This window comes from Passer montanus, unplaced genomic scaffold, assembly GCF_014805655.1.
Source record: "Passer montanus isolate IOZ18808 unplaced genomic scaffold, ASM1480565v1 scaffold108, whole genome shotgun sequence".
NCBI classification, from domain to species: domain Eukaryota; kingdom Metazoa; phylum Chordata; class Aves; order Passeriformes; family Passeridae; genus Passer; species Passer montanus.
The window spans coordinates 1,719,628-1,735,829 of NW_024357392.1; the positions used below are offsets into that span (position 1 = coordinate 1,719,628).

Below are 16,202 nucleotides of genomic sequence, written 5' to 3' on the forward strand. Positions count from 1 at the left end.
AGACTGGAGTCCTAAAGTTCTAACTCTGACTCATCTTTGGGAAACCACTAAGGAGTTCAAGTGGGAGGAAAAAAAAGAGATAAAGAGCTCAATTAAAATACTCAGATAAAATAGTTCCCAAAGTTAGCCTGAACCTCTCTATTGAAGTTTAAAAATTACTGTCTCTGTCACCAAAAACAGTTATTTCAAATACTGTCAGAAAGAGACACAGTATATAAAACACTCTACTGCAGATATTTTGTGCAGGGAGGAAACAGATTTTGAGCCCCTTTGATGTTGTTTTGCAGTAAATATTTATGATATTAAGTTTAATTCCCTATATTAGAGAATGATGTCCAAAGTGTGTGACTTGAGCAACTAAAAGCTGTTCAGCTGTGTTAGTCTTAGTGTTCAACCAGAAAGTACAGAGGTATAATGGCCTGGTAAGATCACAGGTGACAAAGAAAATTCCTCTTTAGTTCTCTACTCCATAAGAAGGGAGCCTTCCTCCTAACTATCCCTTTTATGGTGACTAGTTAATGGACTTAAAATGTTATTTACCGCTTGCATGGGCTGCCAGGAACTTATTTCTCATACCTGACAGGGAAGAGGGATCTTGGAGGCTTAGTTGCCTATCAGACTCTTGTTCATGAGACAGCACAACTAAATGCCTAGGACTGCACTGGGAGCCAACCACTGCAGTTACAACTTCTGCTGTGCTCGAAGGGCACCATTTCAGGCAAGAGCAGAAATATAATGACGTGAATTAGATGGGAAAGATCACTTTACATAATGTAACATTTCAGGCTTGTTATGCAATCAAGGACACTGAATCAAGCCCCAAATCAGACTGTTTTTCCAGAATTGTGGGGCATTGCCTTGTATGTGTGAAATAACAAAAGAATAATTCCTCTTCTCTAGCCCTGGAAGATCCTTACACCAGGCAGGTAATGAAAGTCAAGTCTAATGTTGGAGGGACACACTACAGGAGCTTGATGGGAATAGGTTTATAAGTGGGATATATGCCCTCCTCCAAGGAAGGCAAAGGGTCTAAGAGAATTAAAATACCTTAAATAAATTGTGGCTAAAAAAGTGAAGATGACTGATTCTGTAAAGATACTTTGTCCTGATTTGGAAAAGACAGTTTATTTCAGTAACAAAACCTGTGACTGATTGTCTCTTTACTTTTAGAACAAATTGGAAATTAACTTAGCAGCAGAAAATTCACAAGTGATACCTACTGCACTCTCTTGAACTAATATGTGAATTTCATCCAGTATTTGTTTTTCAGGCCTACTAGATTTGTGCATGCAGTTTGTTTTCAAATAGTTCTGTTTATTTCTGTATAAACTCAGCTGTCCATTCTTTATCCTTCATCTGTGTAAACTGAGGGAATTGTTTATTTCTTCAGTTTGATGTTCAGTGTTAATGTTGTTGAACATTAAAGAAATGGTGGAAAGCATGCACCAATACATGCTGTATTTTGTGATGACAGCTGGATTAGGATACAGGATTTGAACTCAACTCCATTATAGATCTTTTGGTTGTATCCATATATCCTTCTCTCATATGGGAAAGATATTCCTATTACCTGCTTGGCATAAGGAAATTACTCACTTTTATTCAAAGGACATAATAATAATAATAATGTTGTATCCTTCAGGGACTATGACACAAACAAAATCAATTACATGTATGCTCAGTATGTCAAGAATACGATGGAGCCACTCAACATCCCAGATGTCTGCAAAGACAGAAGATTTCCATGGACAGTAAGTAAAATAAGCTTAGGGCTGAAATTCAGAAATGGGAAATGTTTCTCTGTTTAACTTTTAAACCTTTTTTGATTTCCCCTTATTTCTGTCAAGGTGACCCCAGTTAAAACAATGTAAACACACCAGTGTTGGGAGGCTCCCAGAAGTTCCTTCCCTTTTATCCTTTCCTTTCCCTTCTTGTTCTGGCACAGATTAATGCTACAGATGCAACTTCTTTGCTGCAGTGGAGATGGATCAACTTCATTTTAGTTTGGGAGCTTTTGCCCAACACTTCCTGAAGTGTGAGCTGGTGATGCAGTGGATGACTAAGCACAAGGATACTAGAGAGTGAGGAGGGAAGGTCACTTGGCAAGGCTCAGGTTCCAGTCAGGTTTCCTTCATGGTCATCACCAGCAAAAAGCAAACTTTTAATTATGTGTTTTCCCATATTTTCAATGCAGAAATTAGAAATATGTCTGCTCTTACTATTATGGTTAAGCCTGTTAGCAAGGGGGTAATGAGAAGGAGAGGGGCTACTATGGTCCAGCAGATAGCTTTTTACCAAAATTTGTCCTGAGATACGCAACAAAATTTTGAGAAAAGACAGTGCTCAGTGTGATTGTTCCAGTAAGTGGAAAGAAGGGGCAGGCTCATGGTGGGGAGCTGGGTTGTCTCCCCTTCTTTTCCTGTGCAAGGTTTCTTGGATGTTCTGGAGTGGGTTTCTGTGATGGATTGAGCAACACAGGAATTGAGTTCTCAGACTAACCCTGTGTTAACAGCAGGACTAGAAGTGCAGACAGGATCCCATGGATATACTTTATAGATTAATGAAGAGGTGATGATTTTGAAGACACTTAAAATTAATACCTTGAGAATCATCCAAACAACTGTTTGTTGGAAACAGGCTGTCCAGTAGGGTTAGAGTTATTTTGACTCTTTTCTTTCTCCTGGAATTCACCTTATGTATGTAAAAGAAACCCATAAAAAGAAGGCAATAGTGCTTTTAGAAGGAATCTGGAAATGTTTTTCAGCAACACAGAGACTGCACTTGCACTACTGCAGGAGCAGGGCAGTAGGATAAATGTTTTGAAAGCTGATGCACCCTGACATGAGGGAAATCCCAGGTGTTGCCAGTGCCCTAGAAACCTTGGCTTGCCTCTTTCTTTGGAGGACATTTCAACAGCACGCTTACTCACCTCATGAAAATCCTGCCAAGATAATCTCTATAGTCCTTGCACAGCAGCACAGCACAAGGCAACAATACAGAAAAACAAAAGATAACCTTTTGATCAGAAATATTAGCGTGTGCCCATTTCTGTTGGTGCCACACACACCAACAGAATCAGAGGTTAGACCAAACGTATTTCTAAACAGCTGCTGCATTATTCCTGGGCAGTCAGAGCAGAGCTGTGGCCTCTTCTCCCCAGGTGTTTGAAAAGGAGGCATTATCTCTGTTCTATCCTTCCACTCCCCAAATAAATTCATCTCCTTCTGTTGGAGCACGGGACATGCTGTGAAGTCCTGGGAAGATGCAGAATGCTGACCCATCTGTAGTACTTTTCCTGCCTGCTATTTGTGGGCATATTTGTTGATCACCTGGTTGTTTTTTGAAGGAAGATGTAAGCCAAGAGTAGTGGTAGAGCCCAGCTCTACAGCTTTTTCACTTCAGCCACCTGAAAAACAGCCTTTAAAATTGTAACTGTATTTTTCTGTTTGTTTAACAGAATGACAATGCAGAAAATATAAGTCGGAACATAAAGAGTTTGCTGTGTACACCAATAAAAAATGGGAAAAAGAATAAAGTGATAGGTAGGTATCGTAACAAAAATAATGCCTTACGTTTCCTAGATAAATTTATGTGCTCCACAGTAAAATCACAGCAACATGCAGTCTCAAGCCAGGAGAGAAGATCCTTAATTATCATGTTCTCATCTAATAAGTCTACTGCAAACTTGAATATAAATTGCTCACCTAATAAGCTGCCAAAGAGTAGAGAATGAGTGTCAGCCTTTGTTCCTGGCATCAGTAAGCCCTACAAGCAAACAGAAAATAAAATATACTGATCCTTAGATAGGAGAATGGATCCAATTTCATCAGCTTAAAAAAATTTGGCAAGTAAATATTAAGAGTTCCAAGAATGACTTTTTAATGATCTTAATATTTTTTTTGAGAATGATAGCAAAATTGCATGGCCCAATTTATAGGGTAAATATGATGTCCCTTTTTTGAAGACAGATTGTTTTTTAACATCTCAGGCAGAAAGAGAAACCTCATCTTTCTCTAATGGAGTTCTCTGAAATTTCTTTTGCTATTAGCTTCTTTCATGAGTTCTTTTACTACTTTATTTAAATATTGCAACAAACCCTAGAAGACCAAAATGACCTGTAGAGCTTTAATTAGGGATATTTCACCATGCTGCAAGCTATTGATAAAACAGTTGCATCTGTGGGGTTTTTTTTCTGTTGAGATTTCCTATTGAAGTTAAAACTGAAAGTTTATTCTCCTGACTTATGCATTTCTCAGGTATGTGGTAAAAGCTTTACAGAATCTTGCTGTGATTTTATAACTCTGTCCCAAGGAAAGACTTTGGAGTTCCTTAATTTGTAATCAATGGACCTCTCAGAGCTTTGGGGAGCTTTTGAAAGAGGTTGGAGTTTTAAGTAATACACAGTATATTTGCTGCAGTACTCTATTTTTTGAGACATTTATGTGCAAATACTGTGTCTTTTAAGAATTCATTTATTTTTGTGGCACATTCACTGTTGGGTCTTAATCTTGTGTTCATTACATCACAGTTGCTATGGAAATAATTATAATGTCATAAGCTGTACTAAACAGAAATCTGAAGGTCAGTTTCATGGGATTTTCCTTGAAGAGTTTTGTAAGTCAGCTTCTTTTCTCCCAGGAAAAGTTAATCTTGTTCCTTATTTGAATGAATCTTTTTCTAACAGGATTATGTGATTCAATGATCCATTCCTTTCCATCTCATTCCATAAAAGTTCAGAATTCTGTTTGCCATATTCAGATACCCCCACCCTGCCATTACATTTAATAGCTACAGCTATAATGGTCTTGGTCTCTTTAGAGGAGACTGATACAAAGTTCCCCAAACAGAATACAATTTGGAAACAGAACAAGGTTGCCTTGTCACTAGACGTCAAAACTTGTGAGGCCAACATTCTTCTAAAACCACAGTTTGTGGGTGCTGCATTTTTTTCCTTAATTTTATTAACAGCTGTAATAGGGAAGATGCACACGTGGTAACTTTTTTCAGAATTTTTAATTTGCAGCTGGACTATCTTGGCACTTGGCCAGGAAAATGCAGCTTTTATGCTCATGGGAGTGAGAAAACATTTGGACTCCACTAAGACAGTCCTCATCACCAAAGACAACATATTCCTGTAATTCAGCTGCTTCAAATAGTATTCTGATCTTAGCAGGTAAAACTAAGGGCAGGTGTATTTCTGAATTTCCCCCTGCTCACAGGGGTGTCAGGGATTTAAACTGCAGCAAAGTGTGGTAGAAGTTACCTGTCAGACTTCTTCAATGACATGTGTGCAGAAAGGCCTACAATTCTTAACAGAAAATTAACAAATGCAAATATCAGCACGTTTGAACCTAAGCTGAATTCAGTCAGATGCTTCTCAAGGAGTTCAGTAGTGTTTGCAAGAGGCTGTAATTCAACAACATCCTCAAAAAAATGGCTGAGTGTACTTCAGCTTTGAACCTCAACTTGGGTATTCCCTGTTTAGCTCATTTACTTGAAAAAAATCCTAGTACTGGCTCAAATGAGGAAGTGAAAACTCTGTGTACCACTGTTCTGACTTTGATAAATGTTCTTTTGGCATGGTTGCAAAAACTTAATTAGCCTCCAAAGGACAAATTGTCTTTAGGGATTAAATCAATCTAGAATAGTATTAATAATAAAAGTTAGCATGAAAACGACCCTAGAATTTCACAGGACAATCAAGTCTCTAAAGCTCTACATTTTTGGTGTACTAATACTAATAAATACTTTTGAATTTACAATATATATATAATATTTTAATGTTTATTTTATAGTACATTGAAACTACCCTTGGAGGGGAAAAAAAGGCAAAATCCTAAGCATTCACACATGTTGGTGGTTTATATTGTAGGCTTATCTGTCCTAAACTTAATTGCTGATGGTGATATGTTCTTTGTATTACTTCCTTTATTTTCTGTGTCCTGACCTAGGGGTTTGCCAGCTTGTGAATAAGATGGAAGAAAACTCAGGGAAAATCAAGGCTTTCAACAGAAATGATGAGGAGTTCCTGGAAGCATTTGTCATCTTTTGTGGCCTGGGGATCCAGAACACACAGATGTACGAGGCTGTAGAAAGAGCCATGGCCAAACAGATGGTGACACTAGAGGTGAGCCCAAATCTAGGTGGTCCTTAATTAGTCCCAAACAGATCCTAATGTTCCCCAGACCCTCTCTGTTCTGCATGTAAGTGCAGCTACTCACAGGGACACTCAGCAGAGGTTGTTATCCCTCAGGAGAGCAGCATTTGGACTGTTGAGCTGCTCAGGAATTTTCTGCTTGTTTCTGACTCTGCCAGCAGACTCTTTAATTTGGTATTGTGTCCTAACTTCACTCCTGAGATTTAGTGGTGAGCTGGAGGCATCTCATCCTCTCCACGAGGCTGAATGCTGGCAGCACAGTGTTCTGTTGCGTAGGAAGGGGGAAATGGTTTGGCAGATTAAGGGGCTTCCTCTTCTTGTCTGAGGGATTTTGTGATGATTTTGGCTCAGTCCTTCAGACAAACCAGTGTGAGGAGTAACAGCAGCATTATTGTAGGTTCTCAGCAATTTCCTCAGACTCCATTAAACCATATCAAGATGAACATCATCTGGTCATCATCAGCCTTTAAATTGGTTCCTGTTAAACTTCACAGTTGAAGAGGGCTTTAGTCTGAGAACTGAATTGCTCACGGGTGATAACTTGAAGCTGAAAGTGAAAAATGTGTAGACTTTGGATCTCCTAACATCCATTATGTAAACAGAGTGTTTGCAGAGCTCCTAAAATGGGATTATGTGCCCTGTGGCCTCTAAAAGAAACATTACCCTTCTCAAATAAACCTGTATTAGGTCATGTTAAATAAAAAGCTGGTAAAACTATTGTCCAAATCATTTGCTTATATGGTAAATTAGCAGTTCTGTCTCCTACTATAGCACCTTAATAGATACTATAGGAAGTCCCAGCCAGATTATAGGTTAGTGCATTAAATGGGTTCTTTACAAAAAAATAAAACTCTGTAACATTTTCATGTCGTATGTTCCCAATAGTTAAAAATCTGAGCTTATTTTTTTAATTTAAAATGAATGCATTGTCTTTCAGACTTGTGTGCCAAGTTTCAGTTAGGGTAAAGTTTTCTTTCATGTCTGAATATACTCTTGAAAGAATTACTATGGCTATAATGGCAGACTCATAATAAGAGCTGTTTCTTGTATTATTTGTCTTTGAAATTGGGCCATGAAAACTTTCCAAAGAGAAAATCAGAGTTCTTTGCTCTTTCATAGAAGCTATTTATGTTGTCTTGGCCCAATTATCTCAAGAAGATTCTGTGCTGTGGAAGAATTGTAGAAGATGCAGATATCTCCTCATATGCATTCAGAGAGCTCCCCTAAAACTGGCTTGGGTCCTGCATGAACAGAAGATTTCATCAGCAAATGCTGAAAAATCTGCTCTAGGAAAGGTACCTTGTTATCACATGGCTCTTTTGTTTGCACTAAGGTCTGTTTTTCTTCCCGTAGGTTCTCTCATACCACGCTTCTGCTGCTGAGGAGGAAACGAGGGAGCTGCAGGTAACAGTGGTAATTGAATTTTTTACTATTACTTTAGAAATATTGCTTTAGTAGAACAACCAAGAGCAGTCCTGTACACAGATGTCATCCCTAAAGGGGCAGAAGCATATGTTCCAGAAATGAAAATGACAGTGGATATCATACTGATGGGTTTCTGAGCTGAATCACATAAAAGGGAAATATTACAATGTCTACAATGAGAGAAAAAACCTGGCCAGAGCACTGTGAGACCCAGACCTGTGCTGACTGATTTGTCTCAGGAGTTTAAGACAGTCACTGGTGCAATGTCAGTATCAAACTCATAATGATTAAGTATTCCAGAAGCAAAACTTCTGGAATACTTAATGAGAATACTTAAAAATGAGAACTCTCCATTCTGCAGCGAAGTCTGAATGCTGTATATCTTACTGCTTTGGTACCTTTCAAACATCCCAAGTATGGCTGCAGCTTTATGGCCTTACATATAAATTCTGTATTGAATTTTTAATGCAATGATTAAAAAAAAAATTTTATAGTTGCTTTTCTGTGAAGCATCCTGTTCTGCTCATGTTTAATTCTGTGTTTAGAAGCCACTGCCTAAGGAATCACTACAGCTAGGATTTCAAGTGCATTTCAAAGCACAGCATGTGCTTATTTTCTCCAAGCCTTCAGCAGCTATTCCAGGGAAATAGCATCACCCCTGCTGCAGAAAAACAAACAGGAGGGATGGAGAGGAAGGAAGGCATAGGGACTATGAGCTGGGTAGAATGGGACTGGTCTGGCCAAGCGATACAACGAGGTGTGGGAAAAAGGATATTTTTAGAATGGTGTCACTTGGATTTTTGAACTCAGTCCTACCACACTGCTGCTCATCAATAAAGAGCCATGACAAGACCAGAGTGCAATTCTTCTCTTAACGTTTCTCCTCAGGGCTTGTGATGAAATCTTTGTGATTCCACCATTAGTGCTCAGTGAAACAGTGCCACAGCAAACCTAGAACTGGGCCAGTGTCCCCTGGCATGGCTTAAGTGTCCACAGCTCCCTAGCACAGTGCTGGCCTGTGTCAGCCACCACTCTCTAAGGTGATACCAGAGTGCAAGCACAGGTCTTTTACTTGCACTCATAAAATTTTAATTTTAGTTCTGATTTTTTGCACTCATATGGTTGCATAAAGATGGCCAAAACAGTTTGAATTTTTTTCTGAATATACCTTTTGCTTCTAAATAATCTGAAAATAGATACTTATCAGGCAGTTGGACTAGGAGATGTTTATAGGGCTCTCCCAACTGGTACTATTCTATTCTATTAATTATCTGCCTTATGGAATAGGCTGCAGTCAATTTTTTTTTACTTTAATCATCATTTCCAAATACTACAGAACTGCCCTACTGTATCAGTCACCTCCTTTGAGCCTGGGTCCTGTCTACAACCTGTGTTTTATCATCCAAAGCAGATGAAATAAAGCAAAGCTCTTTACAGTTGCCTCACAGTAGTCCCACATTTTCCATAACCTTCTTTTTGCTGCCGATGTATTTACAGAAACCATAGCTCAATAAATTGAAATTAAAATAGCTGATGAACTTTTGTGCTGTAAAACAGGAGGCAGAAGGCTCTAGTGGCTTCATTAAGTGAAAAAAGAAATAGCTAATCTGGTTAAACAACACCATAAACAGCTATAGAGTGCAGGGTTTTTATATTTCAGCTGAAATGAAACTTACTGTTGTGGCTGTAAAAGGTAGGAGATCAAGGAAGGGAAAGATAAATTATGAATGAAGTGAGGCATGAGGTGTCCTTTTGAGCTCCTTCTGTGTCCTTGCAGCCCCTTTCGTTGTGAAATCCCAGCATGCAGTTGCAGTTTTTCAAAATTATGTCAGTAGCTTTGCTGAACCGTTGCATTATTTAGCACTGAACATGCAAGCCTTTCATGTGTTCACAGCTGAAATCCCACATGAATCCAATCAGGGACACAGAATTACTGGCAGAAGAAATGTGCAAGAAGGGTGCATTTTTTCCCTATGTCAATACTCTTTTTCATAATCTTCTGTGACTTCTTGATTCTGACACACAAGAGAGGGGACAGCGAACTGATGTGGAACAGAGGCTGCCAGCCATAATTCTATGGATTTGCATGTTACATGTACTAATGTTGTAGATGATGACAAATGCTCCCTTTTCCTTTCCTCAGCCTTCTGGGAGACAGCTGCCCACAATGGAGAAATGTTTTCCCCTAGAATGACAAAGAGGAAGATAAACACAAAGGTTTATTTCCTTCACCATTTCAGATTTGCCTGATTTTCTTGGGACCACACTCATATTGAAGTGAAACAGCTCTGAAGCAGTAGCACTGAGAACCCCACCTTTTATTCTACTGCAGAAAATTATACTAAATTTTGTTCTATATTATAAGACTTAGCATTTATTTTGTTAGTATGAGAGTCAATATAAAACTTAGCATAACCTCAACACTGGTATTTTGAAGGGCAACCAATATAAATACTCAGTATTTTATAACTGGAAAAGGGATGTGATATATGGAGAAATTACTGACAATTAAAAACTCAGATTTAAAAATATATAGGATGGGGGGTGTATTGTGTACCTTGTAATTTCAAATTTCACATTGAAGGTTTGTTTGTATGCAAACTGTACCAAAACCACTGACCATGGGTTTTAAAGATTACTGATCACAGGTGAACTCTAATTTTTCAGATTTCTAGCCCTGAGAAAGCTCTGCCTATGGACATGTTCTGACTCCCATGATGCTGAATGTGGATTCTGTTAGAAAATCTGTTTTACTGACATCTTTCCTCACCGTTTTTAGAAAAATGCCAACAGTTACAGATTTTGCTTTCTGCATATCCATAAAAACAAACACATAGCTCTACTGCCTTATTTTTTCCTTCTCCCAATTTCATCAATACTTTTGGTTACAATTTGCCTCGGCTGATTTAGATAACCAGACTGACCAGGTAATTCTATCCTTGTTCTCTTATCTATGGAAAAGTGCTTGTTAAATCCAGGGTAATAAGGTAATGTTAAACAAGAGAGGCATGGGGAAGTAAATGAGAAGCAATCATCAGTTTTCAGTGTCACAGGAAGGTAAAATTGAGCGTCTCTTTTTAGTCAGTTGAAAAAGCAGGTATTTGTTCTGTTCTCTCTGCCCTAGTGCTGAACTGTGCTCTCTCATTCTTCTCCAGGCTGCTGTAGTACCATCTGCACAAACTCTCAACCTGACTGACTTCTACTTCAGTGACTTTGAGCTGTCAGACTTTGAAACAACACTGTGCACAATTCGAATGTTCACAGACCTCAACCTGGTGCAAAATTTCCAAATGAAACATGAGGTATGGTTGCTGCCAAATACTGCCCCACAGAAGGAGACAGTTTAATTATTAAGAATTCAGAGCAGTGAGATGTTCTCACAGTAAACAGAATTGGACATCTGTATTAAGAAGTAATTAACAAACTAGGAAGCGATATGAAAAATTGGGGTCTGTCCTCCGTTTGGTTCTACTGAAGGATTAATAATTTTACAGTCTATGATTAATGGACTGGAAAACAGAATACTGAGGAGGGAGAGGATAACTTCTCAGGAGGTGAAAAACTCCTACAAAGAGGACAAAAACATTGTTCACCATGTCCATATGAGGTAGTAATCATCTTAGTCTTTCCCTACAAAATAATAAATTAGAGATTAGGAGGAACTTCATGGTTATGGAAACAGTAAAGACTGAAGCAGATGATAACTGTGATGGGCTGTGGGAATTTCCCTGAAGGTTTTTACCAATACAACTGTCAGAAATGATCAAGACAGGTAAATAGAAAATCACTTCAACCTTTTCCACTCAGTGCACACAACATCTATTTGTAGAAACGTTCATTTTTAAATACCTTATTTTTGCTTTATAACCTTTTCAACAAAACCATTAAAACTTGTATCAAAATGCGAGATTAATTTGTAGGGCTTCATAGGCAGACACATTAGTTAAAGAAAGCATGTATTTATTGTCTAGATCAGCAGTTTATAGACCAATTTAGATTAGTGGTGTCCAAGGGCCAAAAGTGCTGTATTACCTAATCTGATCTCTTGAATATCCTGGTACTTAGCTTCACCTCTGTAGTAAGGTGAACAACCTTAAGGAATATGTCCCAATATCAAATTACTACTTGACCTTCATACACGTCACTTCCTTACAAAAAAAAGGTAGGAAAAAAGTGTGTGTGTGTGTGTGTGTATATATATATATAAAATTTTATAAACCACAATTTCTGATACAGTTGAGTAAAACATCCAGGACATGCTTTCCTTCTGCATAAAAAAGAAACTCCCCTGCAATGTAGTAATCTTTCTATCATACTTATTTGCTTTCCAAAGTCCAATTCTGCTTGGGTTTTGACAAGCTGATAGGAGGGAAAAGCTGCCTGTTCATTTTCAAAACAGGTCTTAAGATGATTCCATAACTAAATAAATTTTCTCTATCAAATATGTCATCATAAACAATGATTTTTTTCTTCCAGATATCTTAATATATGTCAGTTTCTGAATTAACAGCAGTGCTTCTGACATTAACATTTATCCCTTAGCAATAAAATCCCAAACCCACAAGTATTACACACTCAATTAGGAGCTGTACTAGTGGGTGTAATCCTGTTCTTATCTATGTTCACAGTTACAAGTGTGTTACATTTGAACTTGAAATTGAGTTAAATGGATTTTTTTTTCAGCCAGAGTTTCCAAGTGGGAGTAAGAAAGTTTTGAATGTATTAGAAATCTGTTCTTATGAAAACACATCTATGCAATGCTGTTTCTTAAAGGTTCTCTGCAGATGGATTTTAAGTGTGAAGAAAAACTATCGGAAAAACGTTGCTTATCATAATTGGAGACATGCCTTCAACACAGCACAGTGCATGTTTGCTGCTCTGAAATCTGGCAAAATTCAGGTACAATTCCAGTTCCTCTATTAAGACAAAATACACAGCTCTGATCTGATTGCCATGTTGGTAAGATGTTCATTATTCCATGATATTGCCAGTGGAATCTTCTGCTGAAGACTTCTGTCTATGAGGGCTTTGTGAAACTGCTATCGTGGGGTTTTTTTCCCCTGTTTGAGTTATCAGGATGTTCCCAATGGGAATATCTCAAATAAGGCATGTATGTGGTTGTCCTTTTTTTAAATTAAAGCTTATGCTACAAGCAAGTCAAAAATATGGAGCAAAAGAGCCTGACCCATTTTCAGGATGTTTCCTTAAAATTTTCAACAGGAATTTAAGTTCAAATGCAGAGCTGAGTACAGCTTTAGATGCACAACAGAACATAAAAACATAGAAATAAATATTGAAAGGTTTGTTCAAAGTTTTTGAATAAATTTTTAACCTTTCACTTAAAAAGACACCTAATTAAAAAACAACCTAATCATTCTGACTAGGGCTAGATGATCCTCTAAATAAAAAAAAATACTGATTCTAAATTCTTCAAAAGTATGTTTTTAGGTTTTGGGTTTATATTATTATAGGAAACAGAACGTTTCTGTTCATTGTGAATAAACATGTCTTTTAAACATTTGTAGGCCAAAACCCCATACCAATGAGGAAGAGGCATTTCTTTCCTCTACAGACTTTATCTCACTAATGAAAATGACAAAAGGTGCTGAAAGGGACCAAGGCAAGGACATCCATCTTCCTTCCCTGTTGGAATGGACATGGTAGTTTTGCTCTGTGTGCGGTCCAGCAATCTCTGATGATCCTGATAGTTTCCCTGCTATTTTTGGAATCCTGACAGTCTCCACTGCAATTTCCATAAATTGTTTATTCTTAACTACACTGGATTCACTCCCTGCTGATTCTCATGTCCTAGATTCTGCAGTCTGAACAGCATTGTACATAACTCAATTTTTTTGTAGTTTGAGAGGAAAGGCAAGCAAGCACTGGGAGATGAATCTTCCTAGCAGAAACATAAAATCAATCATTTCCAAACTGAGTTGTCTTTTGACTGTACTAAGAGCAGGTCTCATTATTCAGAAAGTAGATGTAAAACACGTTGTAATAAATAAATCCACAACTCACTTCTGGCATTACTTTTTGCATACAGAGCAAACTGACTGACTTAGAAACACTGGCTTTGCTGATAGCAACTCTGAGCCATGATCTGGATCACAGGGGAGTGAACAACTCTTACATACAAAGGTAAGTGGGTCTGAGAGAAGTTAAATAAAAAGTGAGTGAACAAACACAGAGATAAATTAGGTACAAGCTGACTGCTTTGATGATGTGAGGCTGTGCAAAGGAGCAGATTTGCACAAAGCAGAAATTGTAAGAACAGGCAGAACCATTCACGAGTCCAAAGATACAGATGCACAGCCCCAGCTGCTGACTGATGGCAGATTAAGTGAACCCTTTGCTGTGCAGGGACAAGGTTTTCCTGCTCCCAAAGTGCCCTCCCCGATTTCCCATCAAGTGACAGCAAAAAGCTGCAGTGTCCAAGGGACAGCGTGTAGGAAACATGCAGCTTCTCAGATCACTCCCTGCCCAACCCAGCTGTTCCCTTCTTGTCCGGGCCAACACAGCACTGGGGTCTGCACCCCTCTGGAACAGAAGTGTCTCCCCACTGTTTTGAACTCAGATTGTTTTACTCTTGGTTTAGTGGTATTTTTCCAGAATTCGAAGTAGTTTAGAATAAGTTACATAGTTAAAATCACATTAAAAATGTACAGTTCTTTTGCATTGATTGTGGGTTATCTGTACTCTTTAACTTTGATCCAATCTGGAATTACAGAAAGACTTTTACAATACAAAAAGGAAAATATATTTAAAGCATGGAAAAAATACTTTTACAAATAAAATATTTTGGTTTAAATGAAATATCAGAACAAGTCTAAAATTTTCCCCATATTTTCATTTTTAACTAAAGATACTGGGTTTTTTAGAATTTATTAGTAGTTTGAAATCTGCCCAATCGAGTGAATTTATTATCACTTCAAATAACATATGAGTCTTCAGTTGATTTAAAGTGTGGCTTAATGTCATTCCTGTGATATGGCAGTGTGTCCTGGTCTGACCAGAGATGGGCCAAAGATACCCAGAAATGTGCATCTTCTTCTTGAGAATGGTTTTGAAGTGACCTGTGAAGAAGTGGTCTGCTGTTCTCGCTATGTGTAAAGTAAGATAGTAGGGGAGGAAAAGCTTGTTTAAGGTACAAAATACTGAAAGGCAGAAAAAAATTAAGCTGAAGCAGAACTCCTGCATTTCAGATTTATGTGTTTGGAGTAACACTGATTGATGTGTAAAGAAAAGAAACCAAACTCCACAACATGAGAAGAGTGATCTTTTTCTAGCCTGGTAATAGAGGATTCCAGCCGTAACTGTAGCCTCACAGCAACTGGAACTAGTTAGCTATTTTTTACTTTATTTATTTAAAAATAAATTTCCTGGAAGACATCTGGAGATGCGTCATCTCCTCTCAAAAATGTCCTGGGAAAGTGTCATAGACAGCAAAATCTAACATTTACACATGTTGTAAAGCTGAGATGGCTATAGCTTCATAATTCCTTTCTCAATAGAAAGTTCCATGCATTTCTTTTTTTAAATCTAACTACAAAAGTTATTTCTAGGAACAGATTCCTTTTGTTTTTTCCTTTGAAGCAGGGAGGGTGGATATGCAGTGTATGACCCTTTTCTTAAGCAGTAGGGTTTCAAAAATTGAAATGGTCCTGGCAGTAGAAGTTACAGAAAGGGAACTGCTTGAAGGCTTTTTGGTAGTTATGCAGGGAGGGGTTATTTTCTTTTTGCTCCAATCCCACATGCAAAGTAGGAAGCACAGAAAGCTGCATAACCAAACCCCTGTGCTCAGAAAGCCACAGTGCCCTTTGGCCCGGAGTGGGGGTTTGACAGGAGGGCCACTACAGAAGTTGGAGCTGAATTTATTTCCAGCCCCAGTCAGGGTCTGTGAGTACTAAGCAAGCTCTAGTTTGGAGCAATACTTGGGAAGATAACCTAAGAGATTTCTCACATATTTCTCTCTCCAGTCAGGATGAACTCTGGGACACACAATATGCATCCCACTTCATTCAATGGGAATTTCACCCAGCATATGTTGGCACCATCCTGTGGTTTGTTTCCTTACAGAACCACACGAGTACATTTGCTCTATGCCCCTTTCATGGTGGTCTCAGAGGAGGTGCTGGGCAGCCAGCCCATTATCCTCAGGGGTTTGCATCCTTTAATCTTCCCTTCTGGGTTTTTGTTTGTCTTTCCATCTTTCTTTCCACATTTTTGTGCTTCTTAAATCCCCAGAGTCTCCTCTTATAACTTTATTTGAGCCTCTGTGCACTCACTCACACAGAGACCCCATCCTGCAGCCACTAAGTCTTGTGAATGTCTTTAACCATATAGAAAATCTCATGGAATTATATGATAAAAGAGCTACTGGCACAATTAAACATTTGTAGATCAGATTATAATTAGAGTAATAGATTCAGGATCATCAGCAAAACAGACTTCCAAAAAAAATCCAGATTTAGTTGAAGAGATTACATGAGCAATGTCGGATCAGGACTTGAAACTTTAAGACAGCAGCAAAAACCAAGAACTGTATTATGCAACAAGGAACAGGGAGAAATTGGAAGTCCTGAAGAGAGGAGGCATTTTTCTATTTTGACTAAAGCTA

General features: G+C 38.2%; 1 protein-coding gene across 10 annotated transcripts in view; it reads left to right on the forward strand.

Moving 5' to 3' along the window:
• The window catches only part of PDE5A (phosphodiesterase 5A), a 104,838-nt gene that overhangs the window by 78,454 nt on the left and 10,182 nt on the right, over positions 1–16,202 (forward strand). For 9 of the 10 annotated variants that reach the window (XM_039722667.1, XM_039722660.1, XM_039722685.1 and 6 more), the window contains 7 exons: positions 1,643–1,751; positions 3,458–3,542; positions 5,952–6,127; positions 7,511–7,570; positions 10,738–10,884; positions 12,356–12,481; positions 13,629–13,723. In XM_039722667.1, the coding sequence (XP_039578601.1) occupies positions 1,643–1,751; positions 3,458–3,542; positions 5,952–6,127; positions 7,511–7,570; positions 10,738–10,884; positions 12,356–12,481; positions 13,629–13,723 (798 nt within the window). The remainder of the gene's footprint in view (positions 1–1,642; positions 1,752–3,457; positions 3,543–5,951; positions 6,128–7,510; positions 7,571–10,737; positions 10,885–12,355; positions 12,482–13,628; positions 13,724–16,202) is intronic. The other variant, XM_039722654.1, reaches the window with a different exon arrangement.